The following is a 25,115-nucleotide window of genomic DNA, read 5'->3' on the forward strand; positions in this document are numbered from 1 at the left end:
AACGGCATCTGCCGACGCCTCTCCGGCATGCTGCGTTATTGAGGACTCCCACTCCCTGACAACACTCGCGTCCCCTCTGTATCACCGGAACCACCTGTGTTCCATGTCCACACCCGACCACTCTCCCTAACCATGGCTCACGTCTCCCATCCCGGCTCATCCTCCACCCCCCAGAGGGAGACCGCCATGACTTCGGGTACAGTCTCCGAGCTGCCCACGATCCAACAACAACCCAAACCCTTCGGTTCCGATCAGATCGACTTCGCCATCAAGCCCTCCGTCGCCGCCGTTGAATCCTCACAATCCAATAACCCTACAAACACAGACCCGCCCCAGAATGGCCGCTCCCCGTCCTCCCCAAACCCTCACCCCCTCCGACCCCCTCCCCTGAATCTCAACGTCCGCCGATCTCCTTCTCCCCACGACCGAACCGAGCCCTCCTCGCCTGCCCACAACCGCAAGAGCGTCCAATTCTCCCAAGAAGATGGCGTCTTCGATCCCCCAACCTCCCATTCCCGCACCGGTTCCTGGGACACCAAGGACGCCATCGGCCGACTGCGCGGCTCCGGCTTCATCACCAAGCTCAAAGAACTGGCCGGCCCAGGCGTTGGCTCCTCCTCCCAGACCCCGCGCGCCTCGACCTCCTTGACCCCCGCCGAAGCCAACATGCCCTCCACCTCCAGCTCGCCCACCGCCGCCCGCCACACCGGCCGCTCTCATCCGCGCCCGGTCCACGAAGGCAGCGACGACGACGCCGATGCCGAGGAAACCGCCGACGAAGTGGCCGCCGGCCGCGTCCGCGGCATGCAACAACGGCGGAAACGACGCATGCGCAGGCTGAGGATGGATTCCCTCTCTCTCCCGACCACGCCCCAGGTGAATATCATGACACCGGATACTCCTGACGGGTCGGCAAGGCCGGGACGGGGGTTCCTCAGACGCGCTACGTTGGGGGCGGTGGATGATCACGGATACTCCGAGGGCGAAGGTCGCGATAGGCTTGCTGTGCTGCAGCATCAGCGCGGGCCGAGGAGGGGGGCGACGTGGATGTCCAGGGCTAATGACCCCGATGATGCCGACGACGCCGATAGTCCCGGTGGCCTGCGCGTAGGACATCATTTCCGGAGGTTTTCCAACCTTGGAGGCGGCGGCGGCGTGTCGGATGGCGACGCCATGAGCCCGCGCAGGCCTTTTTTCGGCGCCGAGAGGGCCTCGACCTTTGGCGTCCAGAAATGGCGCCAGGTAAAGGGGGCGCTCAAGATGCTTCGCCAGAAAAAGGACGAACAGTTTGACTTTTCCAAATCGGCCGAGCTGATGGCGGAGTTGTTCGGTGGTGCTCCGGCCGTCCTGATGCTGGCGAGCATGATCCAGCGCGACGAGCACGGGAACAAGAGGATTCCCGTCTTGCTGGAACAGCTCCGCCTGCGCATCGTCGACAGCGCCCCGGCCCCGGACAAGGACAGCGAGCGCCATTGGATCTTCACCATGGAGCTCGAGTACGGCAGCGGCCCGAGTCAGATGAAGTGGACCATCAAGCGCACCATCCGCGATATTCTGAACCTGCATTGGAAGTACAAACTTACCCTCACGAGCAACGAGTCCTTCATGACCTCCGAGACCGCCGCGAAGCGACCCAAGCAGCCAAAATTCCCCCTTTCCGCCTTCCCCTATCTCCGCGGCGTCCGCGGCGTCGATGACGACAACGAGGAGGAGCAGCAGCAGCAGCAGCAGCCCGGGAACGAGCCCCGTGCCGACGAGACGGCGGGCGAGCTCACCGCCGGCGAGGTCACCGCCCACGAGGCCACCGACGTCGACGAGCGCGCCCCGACCCGGAGGAGACGCTCCCGCATGCCGTATCTGGGGGCCGCGCGCCGCAAGTCCTCGGCGCTCGGCTCCAACGCAGACCTCGCCCAGGTCGTCGCCGACGCGGCGGCCCAGAAGAGGAGGTACGTCGAGCGGCAGCAGCGCATGCTCGAGAAGTATCTCCAGGACATGATCCGCTGGCTCATGTTCCGCCCCGACAGCAATCGGCTGTGCCGGTTCCTGGAGCTGTCGGCCCTGGGCGTGCGCCTGGCCGCCGAGGGGAGCTATCACGGCAAGGAATGCTATCTGCACATCCAGTCGTCGCAGGGGCTGGATTTCCGCAGGGTGCTCACCCCGGGCAAGGTCATCGCCCGCCACAGCCGCAAGTGGTTTTTGGTCAGGCAGAGCTACATCGTCTGCGTCGAGTCGCCCGAGAACATGAACATCTACGACGTGTACTTGGTCGATCCCAAGTTCCGCATCGTGTCCAAGAAGGGCAAGGACAAGCACCACCGCGAGGAGGACGTCGACAATTTGGATCCATCGGTTCGCCCGTCAGCCCACAAGCATCACACGCTCAAAATCATCACGTCGGAGCGCAAGGTCAAGCTGTTCTCGCCGAACCAGCACATCATCGCCCAGTTCGAGGAGTCCATCCTTGAAATGCTCAAAAACACCCCCTGGCACCGCGAGAACCGCTTCGGCAGCTTCGCCCCGGTCCGCACCGGCGTCTACGCCCAATGGCTGGTGGACGGCCGCGATTACATGTGGAACGTGTCGCGCGCCATCAGCATGGCCAAGGACGTCATTTACATTCACGGCTGGTGGCTGAGCCCCGAGCTGTACATGCGCCGCCCGGCATGCATCAGCCAGAAGTGGCGTCTCGACCGGTTGCTGCAGCGCAAGGCCGCCGAGGGCGTCAAGGTGTTTGTCATTGTCTACCGCAACGTCGAGGCCGCCATCCCCATCGACTCCGAGTACACCAAGTTCTCCCTGCTCAACCTGCACCCCAACATCTTCATCCAGCGCTCGCCGCATCAGTTCAAAAAGAACCAGTTCTTCTTCGCCCACCACGAAAAGATCTGCATCGTCGACCACGACATCGCCTTCGTCGGCGGCATCGATCTCTGCTTCGGCCGCTGGGACAACCCCAAGCACCCCGTCGTCGACGACAAGCCCACGGGCTTCGAGCCGCAGGACAGCCCCAAGGACGCCGAGCACTGCCAGCTCTTCCCCGGCAAGGACTACTCGAACCCGCGCGTGTTGGATTTCTTCAAGCTGCACGAGCCGTACGAGGAGATGTACAACCGCTCTCTTACCCCGCGCATGCCGTGGCACGACGTGGCGATGCAGGTAGTCGGCCAGCCGGCGCGGGACCTGACGCGGCATTTCGTGCAGCGCTGGAACTACGTGCGCCGCGGGCGCAAGCCGACGAGGCCGACGCCCTTTTTGCTGCCGCCGCCGGATTGCAAACCCGAGGAGCTCGAGGCGATGGGCCTCAGCGGCACGTGCGAGGTGCAGATCCTCCGGTCCGCGGCGGCCTGGTCGTTGGGCATCGAGGACACCGAGTCCAGCATCCATTCGGCGTACATCAAGATGATCGAGACGTCGGAACATTTTGTGTACATTGAGAACCAGTTCTTCATCACCAGCACCGAGACGCTCAACAACAAGATTGTCAACTGCATCGGAGACGCGCTGGTCCGGCGCATCATCCGCGCGCACGAAAACAACGAGGACTGGCGCGCCATCATCATCATGCCGCTCCTGCCCGGGTTCCAGAACGAGGTGAACCAGCCGGACGGGAGCAGCATCCGGCTGATCTTGCAGTGTCAGTTCCGCAGCATCTGCCGCGGCGAGCACAGCATCTTTGGCCGGCTGCGCGCGGCGGGGATCGATCCCGAGGACTACATCTCGTTTTTCAGCCTGCGCCAGTGGGGGAAGCTGAACAATGGCGTGCTGGTCACGGAGCAGCTGTATGTCCACGCCAAGTGCATCATCGTGGACGACCGCGTTGCGCTGATCGGGTCGGCCAACATCAACGAGCGCTCGATGCTGGGTAACCGCGACAGCGAGGTCGCCGCCGTGGTGCGCGATACCGATCTCATCTGGAGCACCATGGCCGGCCGGCCGTATCAAGTCGGCCGGTTCGCGCATACCCTGCGGTTGAGGCTGATGAGGGAGCACCTGGGCTTGGACGTGGACGAAATTTTGGAGGAGGAGCGCCAGGCAGAGCTGGAACGGGAGGAGAGGTTTAAGGAGGAGATGGATCAGATTTATGGCACCGATGAAGACGGGGAGGGGGCCGATCGCGAGAACGGGTCGTCGGACGAGTCGCCTGTCGTGGCGGAGAGCTCGACCAAGAGGCAGAGGAAGCTGTCGTTCCAGGATCCGAAGAGGCCGGAGGTGGTTGCGCTTCATCATCGGCATAGCGGGGACGAGGAGGAGGAGATGGGGACCAAGGAGAGGGTGTCGACGGAGGATGAGGAGATGCGGAAGGCGGCGGCGAGGAGGAGGATGAAGATGGAGAGGAAGCATTCTAGGGACGGGTCGGGCAAGGGTGTTGATAAGGACCATCATCAGCACCAACAAGACTCCACCCCTTCCCCATCCTCCGAAGAACCCCCCGAAGTGCAGGACGAAAAGCAAGAGCTCGACGTCGAAGGGTTTTCGGCCGACCGCTGGAAGGTGGCGCAAGCCCGCGGGCTCGACCAGGGAAGGGACACCGTAGTGGTGAGCAACCACGAGGTGCTCGTCTGCGATGTCGCGTCGGAGGGCAAGGGAAGTCTGGAGAGCCCCAGGCCGAATCACTCTTCGTGCAGCCATAGTCCTGGTCATGTTCAGGGCAGCAGCAGCAGCGGTGGGCTGGCGTGGTCGAAGTCAGAGTTGAGCCTGGCGAGCCCGCACAGCATTGCTGGTGTTGGGCATGAGGGTGGTGGTGTCCCGACGCCGTTGGAGCGGCGGATGAGCGAACAAACGGGAGTCTCGAGGTCGGGGCTGGAGGACGTGGATGGTGCGTCTGCGCCGGCACCTCCGCTCCGCCGGGACTCGGCCGCCGCGAGGAGCACCATCACCACTAATACTACTGCCGCCGCCGCCGCACCGGACTCCACGGCCCAGCAACAGCAGCAGCAACAGCAGCAGCAGCCTCTTCCCCTCGGCCTCAAACTCGCCAACATCACCAAAGACTGCATGCGCGACCCGCTCGATCCGGCCTTTTACGAGGACGTGTGGTGCCGCGCGGCGGAGAACAACACGCGCATCTTCCGGAGGGTGTTCCGCTGCATGCCCGATTCGGAGGTGACGAACTGGGCCGAGTACAAGGAGTTTTCGACGTACTACAAGCGGTTCAAGGAGAGCATGGAGGCCGGGTTGGGGTTGAGTTCCAATGGGGATGTTGGCGGTGCCGGGCAAGAGCAGCAACAGGAGGAGGAGAAACCGCCTGCTTCGTCCGCGGGGGAGAAGGAGAAGGAGAAGGGGGTGATGATGTCGGGTGGGATTCCCAGGCCGCCGGCGGTTGATGGGGTGTGGGATGAGAAGGAAAAGGAGAAGGAGAAGGAGAAGGCTTTGCCTCCCCTCCCTGCTGCTATGGATGGTGACCACAACCTGCAGCAACAGCAGCAGCAGTTCCTCAAACCAAACCCCCTCCTCCTCCACCCGCACGACGGCGGCGACAAGCAACAAGATTGCGCGGTCAATTCCAGTCGCGACACTCTCGCCCCGCCGCCCACCGCCGCCACCGACACCAGCTCCCGCGCCGGCACCGGAAGGGGCAGGTCGAATAGCAGCCGCCGCCCGACGTTTTCGTCGTCAGGGGAGAAACCGTTTGGTCCTACGGGTGCGGGCACCGCCGGAAACGGCCCCTCGAACCTCACGAACACCAATACCAATACCACCAATCCGAACGGAGAGGGTAATTCGACCAACCCCCCTCCCCTCTCCGGGACGGCGGCGACAACGACGACGACGTTGAAGCCGGCGAATTCCCAAAAGAGCCGGACGACGACAAGAAGGCGGGCGACGACGCGCGGCAGCCGGCCGCGCGGGAACGATGAGCTGCTGAGCAAAGCCGAGGCGGAGGAGCTGCTGAAGCTGACGCAGGGCCCGCTCGTGCAGTTCCCGTACGATTGGCTGGTGGTGGAAGAGACGAATGGAAATTGGCTGTTTCAGGTGGATCAGGTGGCGCCGTTGGCTATTTAGTAAGTTTTTTGCCTGTCCCCCTTTGTTTTGTTCTTTTTCTGGTTGGATTTTGTGGATGGGTGCTAACTTTGGGTGCAGTAATTAAATCGGTCGCGCGATGTTCTGTCTGTGTCTTGGAATTGTTGGCGGGAGGACTCGCCAAGTCTCTCAGGTTCAGAGTGGAAAGACAGAGCACTCCCGAAGTATACACGGTTTGTTGTCTGTGTTGAAAGAAGTAAACCAGCAGAGACGGCGTTGTGGTGTTGAACAGAAAGGAAGGGGCTGCTAGACTCGGCATTTCCTTGACTGTTGCGCAAGGCAAGCAAGAAAGAAGGCATGTTTGGCGTCTTGGGGTTTCTCTCGTTTTTCCTTTTTTTTCTGTCGGCTTCAGAAGGGACGGTTATCATGGTTCATCACTAGCATTCCTTCTTGGTTCTCGCCATGTCTTTCTGTATGCCGTTTAATTCCTGGTTTTATTGCTCTCGCTTGGGGGTGTCGACGTCAACCAACACTCCCGACCACATCCGGAGTAGTTACACATATACACAAGGACTTCGGTTAGGTACAGCAGCAGCAGCATAGACAGCCCACTGTAATACAACTCACATCCCAAAAATCCAACTTCCCTTCCACAACCCCCTTTTTTTATTCTCTGTCCTCCTAGACACGCTCACTAACCCAAATCGCGCCCCTACACCCCAACCTTATCACGCCCGTCAACAACCAATGCGGCTCCGCCTTCTTCGCGTCATGCTCGACCGCATGGTCCAAATGCTCCAGCTCCTCGTCGCGAATCCTCCGCAACGTCTCAATCAGCTCCCGAAACTCGTCGCCGACTTCATACCCTTCCTCCTCCCACCCCCGCACCATCTCCAACAACGTCCGGATCTGCGAGTTGTAATGCTCCCCGATCTCGGTCTCGACAGCCTCGGTGCACGCCATCGCTGCCTCGCGCGACATGACGCCGGTTGCCCACCCGAGCCCCGTCGCGAGGGCCGACCAGAGGGGGTAGAGAGCGGACGGGCGGACGCGGTGGCGCGCGAGGAGGGTGTTGAAGGTGGTGAGGTGCGCGGCTTCTTGGGCGTACATGTGTTGCATTAGCGGGCGGAGGTGGGGTTCGCGGGCTAGGACGGGGGGTGTTTGGTGCGTGTAGATTAGGGTGGCGGCGAGTTCGCCGGCTTGGTTGACCCGGAGAGCGCGGGAGAGGAAGAGCTGTTGGGAGGGGGTGAGGGGCTTTTTGCCTTTGGTTTGGTGGGTTTGGTGTTGCTGGTGTTGCTGGTGGTGGTTGTTGGGTTGGGCAGTTGGGGGTGGTGGGTTGCTGTTGGGTTGAGAGGCTGATAGAGGTGGTTGTTGTTGGTCTTGTTGTTGATGTGAGGAAGAGGTTGAGAGTTGGCGGGTGGAGGCGAGGAGAGGAGAGATCAATTGGCGCCGGAGGGGCGGGAGGATGGGCCGGAGGGAGGCCATGGTTATTGTAGATTTGAATTGGATTGTTGTTGCTGTCTTGTCGAGTCTTGTTCTGTGTTATGTTTTGGTGTTTTTTGTGGTGGTGGTGTGTCTTGAGAAGTGAAGTTGAGGTTGAAAGCGGAAAGTGGGCTGATTTGATGGAGCTCAGAGTTCCTGCCTTGTCTTGGCATGTGAAGCTTCTTTCGGACCCACTACAGCCTCGTCTTGGCCTCGATCCTCTCTATCAGGGTCAGTGTCAGGGTTGAGAGGGTTGAGAGAGGATGCGGCCGTCAGGGTGCAATGCCAAGAAATTGGCCGCAAATGTTACCGTTTGCCTTAGTTGGTAGGGACTCGCCTCAACTTCACTTAGTTATCCGCGACATGACATGGTCCATCGCGAAGCCGCGCCTCGTCAATAAAAAAGAGGCCGCCTCCATCATCCGCTCCTCCCACATCGCCACCCTACCTCCGGACATCCGTTCCCCTCCTTTTCCACCCAGCTCGAAATCCCCGACATCCCTTTTGCTCCAATTCATTCTTCTTGCTCCTCGCCGTCTCCGTCTCCGTCTCCCCTGACCCGACGCCGTCCTTGCCGTCCTCCCCCTTATCCAAACCACCACCGCCATCATGTCCGATGTCGATGACGAACTGCTGGCCCTGGCCGGCGGCGACGTGTCCTCCGACGAGGATGAGGCCATGGACATGAGCCGCGACGATTCCCGCTCTCCCTCGCCGCCCCCGGCCTCGTCGTCAAAATCCGCCGCCAACAAGTCTGCCTCTGCTCGAAAATCAAAGAGCCGCGCGAGAAGCCAGGATGAGTCGGAGGATGAGGGCGAAGCGTGAGTGTTGGCCTTTGGTGTCTAATTGTCTTGGTTTTGTCCGCGACGAAGTTGCTGCGGGTGGTCTATGCTTCGGGGGCTGCCATTGTGCGTGTCTATTGTTCTATTCAGGTTGGCCTGCAAATTCAGGACAACGACGACGACGAGGGCAAATGATTCCCCGAGGCAGCGACACACCCACACCCAAAGTCGAGTTTCAATTCAAACCCTTTCTGCGACGACGCGATCTTGCAATCTCTCGACTTCTTTCTCCTACACACTCCCACCGACCGCACACTCTGCGAAACAACCGACTTCTCCTCTCTCAACGCTCTCATCACTCAACTCACAATCAACATTCCGCTAACCACCATGGCCCCTCTTCCCAGTTCTCCTCCCGCCTCTCCCTCCTCCCAAATGTCGGCTCCCATGGACGAATCCGACTCCGACTCGGACGCCCCCCAGCCCCGCAACGATGACGAGCCCTTGTACCCGGTCGAGGGCCTGTTCAAGTCCCTCGAGGAAAAGGAACAGATCATGAGCCTCCGCGAAATCGAGCGCGAGCAGATCCTGGCCGAGCGCCGCGAGGAGAACGAGCGAATCCGCCAGAACCGCATGCTGCGCCTGCTCAAAGTCAACCAGGAAAAGGACAGCAAGAAGCGCAAGGCCAGCATCGCCGACCTCGACGACGCCTCGTCCTCGCGCAAGCCCGCCCGCGCCCGCACCAAGGCCGGCGAGAGCAGCGACAAGATGGACACCCTGCGCCGCGCCCGCGAGGAGAGATCCAACCGCAAGGAGCAGCGCGAGCGCGAGCGCCAGAGGGAGAAAGATCGTCGTCGCAGAGACCGCGACTCGTCGTATAGCCGCAGTCGCAGCCGCAGCCGCGGCGGTTCGCCCAGGAGCAGCGACGACGACGACTGGCACAGGGATTCGCGCCGCCGATCCCGCTCGCCCGACCGTCGCGATGCCCCTCCGGCCGAGCTGCGCGATGTCGAGCGCATCCGCCTCGGTCGCTCCCGCTTCGCCGAGGTTTGGCTGTACCCTGGCTTCGAGAAGGCCATCACGGGCTGCTACGTCCGTATCAACATCGGCCCGGATCCGAATACCCGCCAGGATGTGTACCGCATGGCTGTCATCAAGGGTAGGTTTTTCATTTCTCGACTCCTTTCTTGCCTCACCTCACTAAACTTGTTCTCTCCAGGCTTCACCCAAGGCAAAGCCTACGCCCTCACCGACGCCCGCGGCCACCAGCAAGTCGTCGACCTCTACGTCAAAGCCGCCCACGGCAAGGCCGTCCGCGACTGGCCCTTCATCACCTGCTCCGACCGCCCCTTCACCGAGGCGGAATGGAACCGCTACAAGCAAGTCTGCCTCTCCGAAGGCCTGCCCGTCCCCTCCAAGCCCGACCTCGTCGACAAAATCGCCGACATCAACGCCCTCATCCACCGCCAGTGGACCGACCAGGAGGTCTCGGAAAAGCTCCGCCGCCAAAACGCCCTGCTGGCCAAGTACACGCAGCGCGAAACCGTCGCCAAGCAGCTCGAGCTCGCCCGCCAGCGCGGCGACGAGGAGCAGGCGGCCAAGCTGCAGGAGAAGTTGGATTCTCTGGACGTCCCGCGTCTGGCCTTCCGCACGCAGCTCAAGCTTGGGCCATCGGCCACGTCAACGACCAGCCCCAAGAAACCATCCGCTGGCGCGGCGTCCAGCGGTGGTGCCGGTGGTGGTAGTGGTAGCACCCTGAGCCAGCAGGAGAAACTCGCCCTCCTCAACCTCGAAAACCGCCGCAAGAACGCCGAGACGGTGCGCAAGGCGCATTTGATGGAGCGTGCGCGCGCGAGGGAGCAAGCTCGTGCTGCGGCTGCCGCCGCCGCGGCGAACGGGAATAAGAATGGCAGTCAAAATGGGAGTCGGTCTGGGACGCCAGCCGCCGCGGAGAAAGGGGAAGGGGAGGCCGCGCTCCTGCCGCACATTGCCAAACTGCAGGAGCTGCAGCGGAGCAAGGAGGAGAAGAAGGGCTTGCCGGTTATTCATAAGCCGTTGATGGATGATGAGGTGATTGGGGCGTTGGATTTGGAGATTGATGTCGAGATTGAGTGAGGAGGAGGAGGAATTGGAATTGGAATGGGGTGTTGGGGGTGTGTTGGGGGTGATGAGGAGTTAAGGGGGGCCGGAGTGGGTGGATGGATGGGCGGAAGAAAAGGGGAGGCTTGGCTTGTACGTTTTGTTTTTGCGTGGCTTGGATCGGGGAGGCAGGGAGAGGGAGACGTGTTTCTTCACTCTCTTGCTTGCACACACAGACACATACTCTCTCTATATCTTGTTGCAGAGAGTCATGGTTTTGTTGTGCCTGTCAATCTGTCTCTTGGGCGTCATAACATGGGAATTACGGGCAGGTTAGGTAACTAAGCTAGGGCAGGTATACAAATATTAGCGTAATCAGGCGACTTGGCTCGCGGGCACCTGGGCTATGTATGTATGTATTCGGCCGAGTTGATGATACGGCTGAAAGGGAAAAAAGATAATGAAGGATGTGAGTTGAGTCTATCGTCGTGGAGAGGGGTGGAACACATACAATAATATATCAAGTATGGAAGAAAAAAAAAAATAAATGGCGATACAAGTGCCGACATGTTATGTGCGTGACATGCCTTGGTTCTTCTGACTCTGGTGCTCCTGGTTGCATGGCTAAGTAGTTCTGTACCGCGAGTGTTTCTCGGAAGGGCTCAGGCTCTGGCATATAATAGGCTCACTTATTTAAGGATGCACATTGGTGTATGCATGGAGGAGGTGCCTATATATAAGACACCCAAGTCAGGTATCCAACATGGAATGGATTTCGGCAGTGTGTGAGTGAGTGAGTGAGTGATGATGTGATGGAGCGGCCCCCATGAGACAGACAGACAGACAGGGAGAGGGAGGGAGAAGGTGGGAGAGAGAGAGATCTTCTATCTTCTACCCCTTCCCCCGCTTGGACCACCTTACACTGCTAAAGATGTAAAGTAGACACAGCTCAAGGCCGATCATAGATAGGCACTTACTTCGATAGGGCACATACTCTCTCCACGAACGAATGCCGGGTCAGGCAGGGAACCAGGTAGAAACATTAACATCAAAAACTCATTTTCCTTTCCTCTCCATCCAGGCCAAATCAGCTAAGGTAGTCATCCCAATAACTCAAAACTCGCTCGCTCTGCTCTGCTCCGTTCGCTAAAGTTGACATAACCATCTCACATAACCTAACCTAACCTAGCCTAGGTAACCTCACCTAACCTCTCCCACAATCTCATTCCATTCCATTCCTCTCTCCTGCCTCTCGTCATCCGCGGTTACCTAAGTTCGAAAAACAACAAGCCGCCCCGGCATCGATTATCATCAATCATCCTCTTCACCCACCTTCCCATCCATCATCCATCCACTTCTCTCAACCAACCATCTTCTTCTCTCGCCTTCTCCATCCATCCCCCAATAACTCAGGCAAATAAAAACAGAAACAACAATACCACCTGTCCATCTCCATCCTCAACATCCCATCAATCTCGCCCGCTGTAGCATCTCTTCTCTGGTGGCAGTGTCCATGCGTGTTGTGCGTGTGTTGTGTTCCTTCATCTTCTTGTACAAAACAAAGGCCAAACTCCAAAAGTAACAACGAAGAACAACAAAAACTCAAACAGCCTAACCACCCCCCTTCCGCCATTCCGAGAGAAAAAGTTCAAATCGTGATTAAAAGCATGTATTTCATTTCGCAAACTCGTCTTTAGTAGCCGCCGAAAACAAAAACCCGAAAAAAATGAGTACTAAAAAGATATTTTCGACTGCCGCCGCCGCCTCCGCCCAGGTAGAGAGGTAAAAAGAAAAAGTTAAAAACTGGTTTTGGGGGTAACTGGCGAACTTCGTGTGATGGCGCCATGAGGAAAAAGACGGTCGATCCAAGTTCATCCGGTTCGGTTCAGAGCATCATCATCATCATCATCAACAACATCACACATTCTTTCTCCTCCCCCTCTTCTTGGGCGTCGGCACCGGCGTGGGACTCACAAACGTGACGTGCCTCGCCTCATCCTTCTTCTTGCTCAGAATCTGATGATGATGCCTCACATGCGCCTTGGCCACCGGTCTCGTCGGAGCCCTGTGATGGTGATGATGATGAACCGCAGCCGCCCCATCACTTTCATCCTCGATATTAATCTCGGCCACGTCCGACTCGTTTACCTCGCCCGCGGCTGCGGGATCGTCGTCTTCCCTGCACCCCGCGGCAGCAGACGACGCGTCGTCGTCCTCGTCGTCCGCCGAGGAGGAATCGTCGTCGTCGTCGTACTCGCCGTCGTCACTAACCAGCGACGGCGCGTTGTTGCTGACCGCGGTGTTGGGGCTCAGCTCCACCTCATCCTCCTCCATCTCGTCCGCGTCGTACATGGGCGTTTCGGGGAGGCGGGGAGAATCGGCCGCATCGGTTGTGTCAGTGGAAGGGTGGTGCTGGTGATGTTGTTGGCCCTTGCCGTGCGCGGCGGCGCCGGCCCAAGGAGCAGTTGGAGTGTCGGGATGCTGCGCGCCAGACCGCGACGGGACTCGCATGACGGCCGGCGTCCGCGCGCCCGTTGTCGTCATGGACATGGCGGAAGTGGTCGGGGTGTTGTGCTGGGAGGGATTGGGGATGGCGGAGTGGTCCGAGTCCGAGTCCGAGTCTTCGTTCTCGTCCTCGAAGCAATCCAGATTCACCTTCGCTTTAGCCTCGGCAACCTGTTCCTTCAAGTTCCCACCGAGGTTCTTCTTCTTCAGCAGCTGAGACAGATAGGGAGTTTCCGCAGAGGCAACCAAGTCACGGGGCGCTTCACGAGACGAATTCTGGCTGGTCTGCTTGGAGGCACCGGGGATACCATTCACACCTGGCAGCTTGCCCGCCTTGTACATTTCGACGGAAGCCTTGATGCGCGCAAGGAGCGCCTTGTACGGTTGGGCATCGCCCTGGGTGTCGGGTCGGGTCAGAGGATGAGCAAAACCGGTAGGCGCGGGTGCTGCTGCTGCTGCCGGCGCGGTCTTGCGTTCCTCGCCAACCACGGCACCCGTCTCGTCCACCTCGATGGGCTGACCACACTGGATAGCAGCCGCGTCATGACTCTTGAACTCCCTCTTGTGAGCGATACGGCAATGGTTGATGAAACCCTGGGTGCTCGAAAAGTCCCAGCGGTGGCAATCCAAGCACACAAGCTTGACCATAACACCATCGGGCCGCTTGAGTATGCAACCCAGCTGCTTGTCCCGGGGCTGCGAATATCCACTCGACAAGGCGTGCAGCTTTTGGCCGGCGACGCCGCGGACCGGGCGGCCCTTGAGGGATGCGATCGCATCCGACATGCCGCTGTTCCTCGTCGCCCTACCTTCCACGCCAGCCCGCGCGCGAGTTCCGTCGGCCACGGCGTGCTCGGGCTGGATACCATCAAACACGGGATCGGGAATCAGCCACTTAGCATAATGGCGGGCATACGGACCCTCGACGACGCCGAAGGGCGGCGCCCATTTCGGCACGGCCTCGCCGCCGGCCGGCTTGAGCGCGGGCCCCTTGCCGCTGGCGATGTCGAGCATCTGCTGCGGCGTGGGACACTGCACGGGATAGGGCATGAGATGGCAACGCCTCAACTGCTCGAGCGCGATCTGGCACCGGGCCAGCTCCTGGTTGATGAGGCGGAGCTCCTTGTGTTTGAGGAGAATCTCAAGCCCAAACTGCATCTCGATGGTTTCCCTCACGGCATCCAGATCAACCGACTGGCGCTGGCTCTGCTGGCACATGGCGGCGGGCATCTCCTCCCTGTCCGCGGTCGCTGAGACCGGGGACGGCAGGGAGCTGCCATGGTGGTCCTCCGTCTTGACGCGTTTGTTTGGCTGGTAGGCACAGGCAGACGTGTCGACAAAGTCCGGACGCCGCTTGCCTGGAGTGATGGGGCTTGAGGGTTGGGAATCCATGGGCTCGCGATCGCAGCGATCGCGTCGCTGTGTGGCATCTTCGGAGGATGACCTCTCGCTTCCCCGGGACTCGGAGGCCCAGAAGCGAAACATGGACATGTCTATGCGTAGGGGAGGGTGGCACGCGTGTCGCCGCAAGCGCCAGGAGAGTCAGACGTCGTGGACGGACTGACTGACTGGTCTGGGATGCGGCGGGCGGCGGTTTGCAGGTTGCCTGCTTTGGTGTTGTTTCTTTGTTTGTCGGGATTTGCGACACGAAGGCGCAATGGCGGATGGCTGGACTGAAGTCCCAAGTTGGCGCGATGCAATGCGACGACACGCACACGCGGAGGCGAAGCTGACGTAACGGCGCAGCAGGTGCCAAGAGCCGTCAGCCGGCTTTCTGGGATGACAGGTGGTCCGTGTGCCGAGTGGGTCGGGGTCCACCAACAGAGTTCCGGATTGGTCAGAGGCGTCCTGGGAGGCCCGAGCGAGGCAGGAGACAGGCCAAGCAGAAACGGGGTCCACAGGTGGCAAAGGCAAGCAGCAACTGGCGCCACTTCTGGACTCGCCCGGAAGCTGCTGGCTCCAGCCAAGGTCTGCCTGTCGCGAACAGGAGTCACTGCGATCGCCGACGCTTTCTGCGGCAGCAGCAGGAGGTGAGATTCGGGGATCAGGTCGCGCGAGTGCTAGTCAAAGCCTCGACAGCGACAAAAGGGCGAGGAAAAGGGGAGCGCGACGGTCGCGAATAGAAGAAAGAAGAAGAAAGGAGTGCGCGAAGTTGGAAAACAGCGTAAAATGCCCAGGTTTGGGATTCCGCTCTCTCTTCTGCCTGGTGAAGAGAGGTTGGGAGAGTTGGCTCAGGATGCACTCAGGCGGTGGTTGAAAGGGGGAGAGAAGGAGGACGGCAGCGCTGAGTCTGGCGCTGGGGGAGATTGTGTTTGGGGGGAGATGCGACCCGATGCGAGCCTGGCACCGGCCGACCTTTGCCTTTGGCGGCCTTTTGGCGATGGGATGGGGCTCTGGGCAATGAATGCAAGGCAACAGGGGGGCGGGCCCACATCCAGGGAGATCCAGAAAGGGAGCTGTGGAGGCAAGACCAGCTCTGATTGGTGATGTCCCTAGGGTCTGGTTGGTTTGGTCTGGGGGGAGTGGATCCGAGACTTCTTGGCGCGAGTGAGCAAGCCGCAGGGAATCCACCTCACTTTCACGCAAAGTGACCTGAGGGTGGGAATCCCGAAACTTCGTCCACTTGTTCCATGGACGGGATGGAACCCGGACCCGGAAACAGATGCAGCTGGTTGAGCCAGAACGTGAACAACACAACAAACAAACAACAGACAAGGTGCATCTGGTCACCGCTCTCACCAACACAGGTGTCACTTGCTCCGCCTTTCAGATTGTCATCACTTCCACATCACAGCATGAGGTGTCTAGTGTACGTACTCCATTTAGTAACTACTAATACTCGGAGATTGATGTCAACTTCCATGATAACAAGGCTGGATGACAGATTGGAGTTGTTATATAAATGTCCGAGTGGCACAATCACGGCGACGCAGCGATGCATCGCCCCTTATCGGGCGTTTGGGTTTGCGGCGCGTCTCATGTTGGACAGCACTGTGCGAGCGGTGACGCCCGTCCACTGGTTTGTTAGCACCTGCTAGGGGGGGCCGATGTCTGATTGCGGACACTTTGCCGCCAGTTTGCCCGCCGCCAACACGGTCTCGCCAAGGCCCAAGGCACATGCCTTTTGCTTTTCTCTGGTGACCGGTGAAACGGTACTTTTGCATATTCCAGGCTGACGTGAAATTACGAAACGGGTTTGTAATGGTATTTCACATGGAAACGCAACGCCAGCTGTCGCCGGTGGAGCAGCACAGGCCACACCGATTGGATCCTGTGGCTCTTGAGCTGTGGCTGGAGCAGTTGTCCTGGGCCTCCAGATCTGGGAGAAAAGATGTGAAATCGAAAAGTACTAGCATGGGATTTTCCTGTTTGCGGTCCCGGGTTCCTAACTCGGCAGGCGACAAGAGCGGAAGAGTTGGAAGTCACTCCGAGGCAACAGAGCAACACGACGACCTCGACACCTCAACACTGAGTAAGTATCACGGGCCCGAGGAGTCCCAAGTCGCTGGCGAATGTCGCATTATTAAGATACCTAAACCTTGACTTCTTTCCAACCCAAGCTCCAAGTTTTACTGCTTAGTCAATGCCAAAGCCAAAATCCAGAGTCTAAGTACCTGTACATTCAAATGCTCTGTAGTAGTGTAGTTCCCAACCTTCAGAGATAAAGTTGCCTGGCCTTTATCGATAGGGATTGATATCGATAACCCAAACTCCTGCCTGCTCATCCAACCCAGACCCCACTGCCAATCCAACGCGTCCAGACATTTCGTCACCTTCGCGACTTTTACATCCAGCAAGACCACCACCACTGCAGACGACTCTCTCCCAACCCCAAACAACTCCATCTCTCCCACACCAAACAGTCCCATCTCTCCCTGCAATCTAACTTATCAGAGCCCTCAACAACCATGGCAACAACATCAACAGCCAAACTCCAACCCTCCGCCCCCTTCCCTCTCTCCTCTACCAAACGAAAACACCCCAGCGACGCCGACTCCCTCATCGAAGATGGCCCCTCCAACAAACGACAAGCCACCGCCGCCAACAACCACAACCACAACCACAACCACAACAATCTCAACTCCCACACGCAACAACAACACCATAATCAACACCAACAACAACAACCCACCAACCCCAACCCCAATCCAAAGAACACTAACAACCCAAGCCCGTACCAACAAGCCTACCACCCCCTCCTCACCCTCCTCTCGCCGCGCTACGACGTGAAGCCCCTGTCCGTCCTGCCCTCGACCAGCATCCGCGCCCACGTCGACCGCTGCCTGGCGCACCTGGGCCGCTTCAGCGCCTGGGACCTGTCGGTGAAACCCGGGGTGGTGATCCTGTGCGCGCGCGCGGGGGCGGCGAACAAGCTGGTGACCATCGCCGAGGTGGTGCGGAGGAGGATCGGGGAGAGCGAGCAGAAGTGGTGGCAGTTTAATGTTGTGAGCGAAAGCGTGGGGGTGGTTGAAGAGGGGAGGAGGGACGGGGAGGAGGAGGAGATGGTGGTGGAAGAGACGGTGTTGCCTGATCATGGGGAAGAGGAAGGGGAAGAGGAAGAGGAGGATGGATATTTTGAGACGATGGACAGCCCGTCGGCACAGCAGCAGGGGACGGGGATGATGACGACGGTTCATGAGCAGGCGGTTAACCCGCCGAGGATGCGATATACGGCGTACGTGACGGTGGTGTTGTCGCGGGTGCCGGTGAGGGAGTTGTTGAGCGTCGCGAATGTCGCGGTGCAGACCAACGAGGGCCAGATTGATTATTTGAGGAAGAAGAAGATGGGGTTGGTGGGATAGGAGGGCTGGGGAGAGTTGGGTCGAGGCGGGGGGATAAAGAGACAGTCACGGCATTTGGACTGAAGTTATTTCTTAGAGGGTTTGTCGGCATGGTGGGAGCCAGGACGGCGTGATACCCAGGACATGCATTGATTCAAACATAGACGGGACGGGACTTCTTTTCGGCGTGGACGGAGTCTGCCACTACAGGCCATGGAATAAGAGGGATTTGGAATCGATTAAGACATGGAGTTTTATTTTTCGCAACTAGGCACCCTGGACAAATGCCACAGCCGCACTGCCAATACATATCATCACGCCGCTAGCGTGACGGACATCGGAGGAACAATAATGGATATCCAAAAGACAATGTGTGTTTTACCGATATATACACCCTTTCCCTGGATCCCGGCATTTCCAATACCCGCCATACCCCCCATCCATCCGTCCCAGAGTATCATACATGCTACCGTCAACCTTTTCCTTTAGCTCTCACCTCCTGACGAGAGAGACCCAAACCATCAACCAACTCCCACTCCAAACCACCCATCTTCCCAACTCTCTCCGTGTCCTCACCCTCACGGCTGCCCCGCCTTCCCCCCTTCCTCAGGCACGTAGGTAATCCTCAAGACAAAATTCACCACCACGGCCAGGAACAATATCACGGCCAAAAACGTCGGACCAAAACGGTCATCGAAGCCGGCCTGGCCGCGCATTCGAATGCTCTTGGCGCGCCAGTGGTACGTGATCAGGGCGTAGATCATGGTGGCCATGGCGACGCCGGTGAAGAGGAAGGACGAGATGAAGGCGGGCCGGTCGCCAAAGTTGAGCATGCCGATGGCCAGGGCGCCGAGGATCACGGTGAAGTTGAGCCACGATAAGAAGGTGCGCTCGTTGGCAAAGAAGACTTTGGGCTCGACGCGCGTGGGGAGGGCGATGCGCTTGCCTGTTTGTTGGACATTTGTCAGTCAGTTGTTGGTGTGTTGGGGTGGAAATTTGAGTTGAGACAACTGGTGGTGTTGTAGGGAGGTGATTGGGTAGGTTCTCGAGAGAGGAGAGAAGGACGAACCTGGCGCGGTCTGGAGGAGGGGTTGGCTCGACATTGTAGCGGTTGGGTTGTTGGGAGTTGGAGAGGGCGAGGGCTTGGTTGTGGGTGTTGAGAGAAAGCTGGATGTGTATAAGAGGTGGTTGATTGTCTGTAGTTTGCGATGCGTATGAAGGTCAATTGATGTCCGGATCAATGCCGCAGCGTGTCGTGTCTGTGTCCAGGTGTTGAGGTAATATGTATCTGCCGTCCGGTAGATGTCCGAAGTCGCAAACTGCTCGAGAGCTGGACAATTTTTAAGTAAACAAGTTAATTGACAATGGAAAGATGTAAAAAGATCAAGCGCGCTCTCGGAACTGAGGAAGCGGAACCTGGACGTCAGTGGCGGCGGGCCCCGCCAGGTTTGCTGCATGCGCGATGCGACGGAGCATTGCACGTGGGTCCCGTTTCGACCTTGACTGGCTCCCGTTTTGGACATTTTAGCGCTGGGGAGGGGTCCTGGTTCCAGCAGCAGTTGAGGCTGGAGTGCTGAGGCTGATATTCTGTGGCTGGTGGGTGGTGGGGATGTGTCTTTGGTGCAGTGGCGTTATCGGCGGTAACCTCCTTATCGCCCAAGAGACGGGACCCAGCCGCATCAGGCACCCGACAGAGACGGGCGCGTCGCAAGACAAACACAACACCAAACAACACCACATCCCCACATCCCACGCCTGTCGGTACGGCTTCACGACGCAGACGTCTTGTTTAGATACAGCAGGCGAGCATTGGTATTTTCCTGCCGCCATCAGACTGTCGATCCCCTCGCTGGAGACCTGATTCAACCTTGACCGCTACCCCTCCTCCAATTGCCCAACCGTCGTCCACATCCCCTCGTCGTCCACAATGGCTGAGACTACCACCAATTCGGTATGTCGACGCATCTCAGACCTAGTAAAGACATCTGCGCTGACCAATTTTCACAGCCGATCCCCCTGAAGCGCCTCGAGCAGATTGCCAACGATGTGCGTCGCCTTCCATGCCTCTCCTCCCTCTCCGCCTCGTCCCGCAAAAGGCGGCATCCCCTCCAAGAAGCCCCAAATGGAGGCTAACCCCCCGACCCAATAACAGGTCTGCAACAGCGTGATGGAGGGCGTCGAATACTACGAGCACCCCAAGACGGCCCAATGGAACGAGACGATTGTTGTACGTATATCCCCTTCCTTTGTCCTCAACATCCATCACAGGGGAAGAGACAAGCAAGGTAGACAGAAGCTGACCCCAAACGACAAACCACAACAGAACAAACTACTCAAAGCCATCATCGCCGAGGCGACCCCGTCGGGCGCGACGGCCCCGTCGTACAAGTTCGCCATCAACAGCACCATTGTGCAGCACTTTGTGCCGACCAGCTCGAGCAGCAGCACCAGCGTGTCGGCCGAGGAGGGCACCAGCAAGAAGGGCCACGGCGGCAAGCGCGGCATGCACAGCGCCACGGGCGGCTACTGGAACGAGAAGACGGATGGCATGTGGAGCTTCAAGTGGGACGGCGAGGGCAAGGGGTTGGATGTGGTGATTATGTTGATTTGGATTGGGATTTGAGGAGGGGAAGGAGGAAGGGGAGATTGGTTGGCTGGTTGTTGATGTTGTTGTTGTTTGTTGTTGTTATTGTTGAGAAGTACCTTGAGAGCGGATTTTGCTCGTCAACGGTGTGGGAATCGCGTTGGGCTGAACTTGAATTGTAAAAACAAACCGCCATTCATTTTTGGGGGGGATGGCGGACGGATATATCTGACCGGACGTCAATCTGGTAGTTACTACGTATTAAGCGGTCTTCTTCCCCACACTGGTGAGGTTTGTTTGCCAGGCTGGACACGGATCCGACTCCGCTGCGGCTGCCAGTCCGGCTCAGCCTTGGCCTCCGGAGTTGACTGAATGCGGTCGGCTCATGTGGATGGCTGAAGTGCCAATGGGTATTTTCTCTCCGCCGTCACTTGGGAAAGAGTTCTGTTAATAGCTTCCAGAATGTCCATGGACGTTGCCGAGTCTCCAAGTGGAGAGTCCGGACCGGCTTGTCCGGAGTGAAGTGTCTGGCGGATCTTTTCCCCCAATGAGCCATTGGGGACTCAGGCTGATCATGGCATATCCTGGGAGCTTAGATGAAGTGATGAATGATGCCATGGAAAGAATTGAAGCATCGCTTGTAATTTGATTTTTTTTCCCCTTCTTCTTATTCTCTCTGAAAAAAGGAAACGATGTACAATCTTTCCAAGGTTGCTCTGGGACGCTGTCAACCGGTGCCAACTGATGCCAGGATCCTTCCAGGATTTGCCATCGAGGCCGCATCACGCTGTCGGATGGAGCACCAATTGGTCGATGCGGCCCACTTCCGTCCCTTCTTCCCTTCCGCCACTGGACGCAACCACACCTCCCACATCCACTCGACATCTCCTGACCACAAAGCCGACCCGTCTCTTGTCCCAGTATTAAACATATCTAACACGGATATTTGACTAAGACGCGCTCGTATTACCATAGCTGACTTGTTCAGGTGGCATGAGCTCGCTAGTGAGGCGTCTTCAATATCCAAGCCGTGGCCGATCGGCACTCCTCACTTCGCTCGCGGTAGTTGAGGCCCAGTCGGGTTGAACTAGGCGCTCGTCCCAGATCACAAATTATCAGCCAACCTACTACACACCTATCAGGTACTTCGTACCTAGGTCAGGGAGTCACCAAGACACGCGTGTGGACAGTTCGGTGCCATGGCCGAGGTCACAGTCTTTCCTCGTCATGTCCTAAACCTCCCGGAGAGCTCTACTTCACCTCTCTCCAAGGGTGACCATGGACTCGAACAGCCTCGTCCTACGGGACTCAACAAGCGCTCACCGCGCCGAGCCCAGACTCATTATGAGTACATCCTTCCATCCCCGGTCTTCACTCTCCTCTCAACTCTCAGCCCACTACCGGCTTCACTGGGCAGCGACACCTCATCAAACCCACCGCTGCCAACACAACAAGCACAATCACCACCCACCACCAATCATCATCAACCCAGCCCACCACGGCCGCGCTCCCGAGGACTCGTCCGCCTGCCTCCTCCCCCGCGCCGTTCCCAATCACTCATCTCCCACCAACCCGTGAAGCGGCATCATCCCAATTCCCAGCCAACCCTCACCCTCCTCGACCTCCCGGTCGAACTGCACTATGCAATCATGGACCACCTCGACCCCATCGACAGCACCTGTCTCGGTTTGACCAACAAGCACTTCTACGCCATCCACCGACGCCTGCACGGCACCGTGCCGCTGACGCAGGGGCGCACGGGGCCGAACGATATGGAGTGGGCGTGGTATTTGTGCCCGCCGGTTACGGCCGGGGCTGGGCTAGAGAAACTGAAGATTCGAGGACAGGGGTTTTGCCGGCTTTGCGGTGTCCAGAGGTGTCAGTTGTACAGGCATCTCACGGAGTGGATGGGGGAGGGGAGGGAGTATTGCGGGCTCGTGCGGAAGTTTGGGCCGCCCGCGCCCGAGGGGCGGACGAGTTATTGTTGGATGAGGACGCCGGGGGATTTGAGCAAGTGTGGGAGACATTATGTTCCGGGGGGTGGGGAAAGGGGATGGTGGAGTTGGAAGTTGGGAAGTTGAGGTTGTGGTTTACTCGGTATGGGCTTGGCTATGACTACTATGATGGCTGGAAGATGTGGTAGATATATACTCGTAGGTAGGCAGTATGGGATGTCGTTCCATTGGTGTTTGGCGTCGTGTCTGGTCTAATCTTTTTCACACGAGGTCTGCTCAGGGATGGAAGACATACCTTGGATCATCCCATGTTTGGGATATGACTTGGACTCTACTATGTTTCAATAACCTATCCACTCACTTGTCCATTTGATACAGCTAGAGGAGGTGACTTGTGTCGAGCGAGGCAGCCTTCTTCACATGTGACGGGCTAACGGCCAACACTTGCCACAGCAAGCCACAGCGGCGCAAGGCCGAGTTCCAGGATCGGCATGGAATGACGTGAGGGTGCAGGGGTGGAGGCGGGAATTATCCCTGCTTGCAGCGCAGCACGCAAGCCAACTTTCGCTTGAACCCGCGAGTTACCACTCTGCAGAAAGGAAATTGTCTTGTTGAAAAAGCTGGACTCGAGCATCCATCCATTCATTCATCGTCTGCCTTGTGTCCTGTCCCCCTTTTATCTCAATCTCGGACTTCCCCTCAACAACTTCACAAATATCAACCAACACCGCGACAGCCACCCTCTCTGCTGGCTGTCGAATTTTCTAGTTGACTTCCTGTGGACCATCTCGGTCTTTTTTATCCACTTGCCCGACTAACTCTACCTACTTGTACAGAGTAGTCTGGGGTGTCTCGTCATCCTTGTTGATCGCATTGACGGGGCGCTGCTGGACCCTCCTCCGCTCTCGGTTTACCTCCTTGAATATCTTTTTTCCCCTGTCCCAACCTCCAAAGGACACGAAGCTCTTTTTTTCCCATTCCTCGGATCAGATCAGCCCAAATTCACATCAGACGGCCTGAATCAACTATCGCCGGATTGCGATACCCATCGATCCGAGACCTACGGCGCAATTCCACATCGCATCTGCGCTTTCTTCTTTCCTGCGGCCACCTAGTGCCTTCCACGCGCCCCCCCCAGCCAACAAACAGCCCACCGTGTCCACGCCAGCATTCACCATGCCGGCCTCACAATCCCCTTCCCAGTCCGGGAAGAGAAAGAGAACCCACACCACTGCCGCTGTCGACATGAACCAGCCCCAGACCGAATCGCGCGATGCTTCCGGCGAGGAGGAGAAGGATGCCGACACCACCGCCGCCGCGACACACCCGAGCAAGCGTCCCCGTCCCGACCTCGACACAGCTCGCCATTCCCAGACCGATCCCGGCGAGCCCAGCGACACCACCGAAGCCAGCACCGACATCGCCGACCGGGTCACCCGCAAGAGCACCACCACCTCGGCGCCCAAACCGACCGGCGGCGTGAAGACCGACGACAGCAGCGCCAATGGCAGCCCTGCCTGCACCGCCATGCCCCCGCCCCCGATCGGCAAGCTCACCCACCCCAAGGGCTACAAGACGAACCCGCCTCCGGTGGGCCGGCCGGTGAGGGTGTATGCGGACGGCGTGTTTGATCTGTTCCATCTCGGGTATGTTTTCGTCGCGGGAGAGAAGGGGAGTCAAGACAATTGCTAACTACAGCGCTTTCTAGACACATGCGCCAACTGGAGCAGGCCAAGAAGGCCTTCCCCGAAGTCTATCTGATCGTCGGCGTGACCGGGGACGAGGATACCCACAAGCGCAAGGGCCTGACAGTACTCTCGGGCAAGGAACGTGCCGAAACGGTCCGCCACTGCCGCTGGGTCGACGAGGTCATTGAGAACTGCCCGTGGATCGTGACGCCCGAGTTCCTCGAGGAGCACCAGATCGATTACGTGGCCCACGACGACATCCCGTACAGCGCCGAGGAGGGCGACGACATCTACGCCCCGATCAAGGCGGCCGGCAAGTTTTTGGTGACGCAGCGCACCGAGGGCGTGAGCACCACGGGGATTATCACCAAGTAGGTCTTCGTCTCCATTTTTCTAGCCGTGGAACACTAATACTAACTGCTGCCCCCCAGGATCGTCCGCGACTACGAAAAGTACATCCACCGCCAGCTCAAGCGCGGCACCACGCGCCAGGAACTCAACATCAGCTGGCTCAAGAAGCACGAGCTCGAGCTCAAGCGCCACGTGCAGGACCTGCGCGACAACATCCGCAGCAACTGGTCCACCACGGGCCAGGAGCTGAGCCGCGAGCTGCGCAACTTTTGGCCCAGCTCACGGCCGCAGAGCCCCGCGCGCCTGCCCGGGAATAATAATAATAACGGCAACAACAGCGGAAGCGGGAACCCGCCTAGCAGTCCCGGGTTCCCATTCCCTCGGAGCCCGACCGGGACGGGCGGCCCGACCACCGCCGGCGAGAGGGCGGTGAGCAATGTGAACGATTTCGTCACGGGGTATACGCTGGGGTTGATTGGCGGTGTGAGGTCATGGGTGAGTTTTTTCTTGTCGTCTCTTCTTCTCTCCTCCCCTCTAGAAAGCATATTTTATGGCCTTATCTGAACTGAGCATAATTGGCTAACCTATATGTGTGTCTGGGAAATAATAGATGACCAAATCCCGCAGAACTAGGGAAGACGAAAGCCGTCAGGATAGCGAGGACGAGTCGGAGGACGTTGCTGAAGAGAGAGGGAAGCGTGCTGAGGCGGTGCCGGCGACTAGTCAGCGGAGGTAAGTTGGGTGGGCTGGTCTAAGTATATTGCGTCTGGGGTAAGCTCAGGACTTTGAGCTTGGGGGTCGGGTCGGATGAGAGGAAGTGATTGTTTGGAGGGCGTGTGATGGATAGGAGGAGGGAGGTGGATGGGGAAAAAAAACCACAAACAAACAAACAACACACACACACACACACACACACACACACACACACACGCAAAGAGCCTAGTACT

The 25,115-nt window shown here is 58.5% G+C and overlaps 14 protein-coding genes across 14 annotated transcripts; 10 read left to right on the forward strand and 4 right to left on the reverse strand.

The window, feature by feature from the left end:
- Positions 1-132: 132 nt before the first annotated feature.
- On the forward strand, positions 133-6,088 carry VTJ04DRAFT_9767 (uncharacterized protein; the record flags this gene model as incomplete). The annotated part of the gene is made up of 2 exons (XM_069368349.1): positions 133-6,002; positions 6,082-6,088. The coding sequence occupies 2 exons, from the start codon at positions 133-135 to the stop codon at positions 6,086-6,088; spliced, it is 5,877 nt and encodes a 1,958-aa protein (XP_069214502.1).
- A 554-nt stretch (positions 6,089-6,642) lies between these two features.
- VTJ04DRAFT_9768 (uncharacterized protein) lies at positions 6,643-7,446 on the reverse strand (the record flags this gene model as incomplete). The annotated part of the gene is made up of 1 exon (XM_069368350.1): positions 6,643-7,446. The coding sequence occupies one exon, from the start codon at positions 7,444-7,446 to the stop codon at positions 6,643-6,645; it is 804 nt and encodes a 267-aa protein (XP_069214503.1).
- A 300-nt stretch (positions 7,447-7,746) lies between these two features.
- VTJ04DRAFT_9769 (uncharacterized protein) lies at positions 7,747-8,001 on the forward strand (the record flags this gene model as incomplete). Its single annotated transcript, XM_069368351.1, has 1 exon — positions 7,747-8,001. One exon carries the CDS (start codon positions 7,747-7,749, stop codon positions 7,999-8,001), a length of 255 nt encoding a protein of 84 aa, XP_069214504.1.
- Positions 8,002-8,052: 51 nt separating this feature from the next.
- Positions 8,053-10,340, forward strand: VTJ04DRAFT_9770 (uncharacterized protein; the record flags this gene model as incomplete). Its single annotated transcript, XM_069368353.1, has 3 exons — positions 8,053-8,264; positions 8,633-9,384; positions 9,445-10,340. 3 exons carry the CDS (start codon positions 8,053-8,055, stop codon positions 10,338-10,340), a joined length of 1,860 nt encoding a protein of 619 aa, XP_069214505.1.
- A 424-nt stretch (positions 10,341-10,764) lies between these two features.
- Positions 10,765-11,792, forward strand: VTJ04DRAFT_9771 (uncharacterized protein; the record flags this gene model as incomplete). The annotated part of the gene is made up of 3 exons (XM_069368354.1): positions 10,765-10,773; positions 11,386-11,445; positions 11,499-11,792. 3 exons carry the CDS (start codon positions 10,765-10,767, stop codon positions 11,790-11,792), a joined length of 363 nt encoding a protein of 120 aa, XP_069214506.1.
- A 53-nt stretch (positions 11,793-11,845) lies between these two features.
- VTJ04DRAFT_9772 (uncharacterized protein) lies at positions 11,846-12,179 on the reverse strand (the record flags this gene model as incomplete). The annotated part of the gene is made up of 2 exons (XM_069368355.1): positions 11,846-11,995; positions 12,039-12,179. The coding sequence occupies 2 exons, from the start codon at positions 12,177-12,179 to the stop codon at positions 11,846-11,848; spliced, it is 291 nt and encodes a 96-aa protein (XP_069214507.1).
- A 42-nt stretch (positions 12,180-12,221) lies between these two features.
- VTJ04DRAFT_9773 (uncharacterized protein) lies at positions 12,222-14,300 on the reverse strand (the record flags this gene model as incomplete). Its single annotated transcript, XM_069368356.1, has 1 exon — positions 12,222-14,300. The coding sequence occupies one exon, from the start codon at positions 14,298-14,300 to the stop codon at positions 12,222-12,224; it is 2,079 nt and encodes a 692-aa protein (XP_069214508.1).
- Positions 14,301-16,717: 2,417 nt separating this feature from the next.
- VTJ04DRAFT_9774 (uncharacterized protein) lies at positions 16,718-17,611 on the forward strand (the record flags this gene model as incomplete). Its single annotated transcript, XM_069368357.1, has 1 exon — positions 16,718-17,611. The coding sequence occupies one exon, from the start codon at positions 16,718-16,720 to the stop codon at positions 17,609-17,611; it is 894 nt and encodes a 297-aa protein (XP_069214509.1).
- A 225-nt stretch (positions 17,612-17,836) lies between these two features.
- On the forward strand, positions 17,837-18,079 carry VTJ04DRAFT_9775 (uncharacterized protein; the record flags this gene model as incomplete). The annotated part of the gene is made up of 1 exon (XM_069368358.1): positions 17,837-18,079. The coding sequence occupies one exon, from the start codon at positions 17,837-17,839 to the stop codon at positions 18,077-18,079; it is 243 nt and encodes an 80-aa protein (XP_069214510.1).
- Positions 18,080-18,168: 89 nt separating this feature from the next.
- On the reverse strand, positions 18,169-18,693 carry VTJ04DRAFT_9776 (uncharacterized protein; the record flags this gene model as incomplete). Its single annotated transcript, XM_069368359.1, has 2 exons — positions 18,169-18,536; positions 18,660-18,693. The coding sequence occupies 2 exons, from the start codon at positions 18,691-18,693 to the stop codon at positions 18,169-18,171; spliced, it is 402 nt and encodes a 133-aa protein (XP_069214511.1).
- Positions 18,694-19,199: 506 nt separating this feature from the next.
- VTJ04DRAFT_9777 (uncharacterized protein) lies at positions 19,200-19,451 on the forward strand (the record flags this gene model as incomplete). The annotated part of the gene is made up of 1 exon (XM_069368360.1): positions 19,200-19,451. One exon carries the CDS (start codon positions 19,200-19,202, stop codon positions 19,449-19,451), a length of 252 nt encoding a protein of 83 aa, XP_069214512.1.
- Positions 19,452-19,517: 66 nt separating this feature from the next.
- On the forward strand, positions 19,518-20,213 carry VTJ04DRAFT_9778 (uncharacterized protein; the record flags this gene model as incomplete). Its single annotated transcript, XM_069368361.1, has 4 exons — positions 19,518-19,541; positions 19,598-19,636; positions 19,743-19,817; positions 19,914-20,213. 4 exons carry the CDS (start codon positions 19,518-19,520, stop codon positions 20,211-20,213), a joined length of 438 nt encoding a protein of 145 aa, XP_069214513.1.
- A 1,160-nt stretch (positions 20,214-21,373) lies between these two features.
- VTJ04DRAFT_9779 (uncharacterized protein) lies at positions 21,374-23,244 on the forward strand (the record flags this gene model as incomplete). The annotated part of the gene is made up of 2 exons (XM_069368362.1): positions 21,374-22,204; positions 22,966-23,244. 2 exons carry the CDS (start codon positions 21,374-21,376, stop codon positions 23,242-23,244), a joined length of 1,110 nt encoding a protein of 369 aa, XP_069214514.1.
- Positions 23,245-23,305: 61 nt separating this feature from the next.
- On the forward strand, positions 23,306-24,904 carry VTJ04DRAFT_9780 (uncharacterized protein; the record flags this gene model as incomplete). Its single annotated transcript, XM_069368364.1, has 4 exons — positions 23,306-23,775; positions 23,838-24,188; positions 24,249-24,663; positions 24,779-24,904. 4 exons carry the CDS (start codon positions 23,306-23,308, stop codon positions 24,902-24,904), a joined length of 1,362 nt encoding a protein of 453 aa, XP_069214515.1.
- Between the last annotated feature and the right edge of the window lie 211 nt (positions 24,905-25,115).

Source organism: Mycothermus thermophilus (assembly GCF_041956435.1).
Source record: "Mycothermus thermophilus strain CBS 625.91 unplaced genomic scaffold VTJ04scaffold_7, whole genome shotgun sequence".
NCBI classification, from domain to species: Eukaryota; Fungi; Ascomycota; class Sordariomycetes; order Sordariales; family Chaetomiaceae; genus Mycothermus; species Mycothermus thermophilus.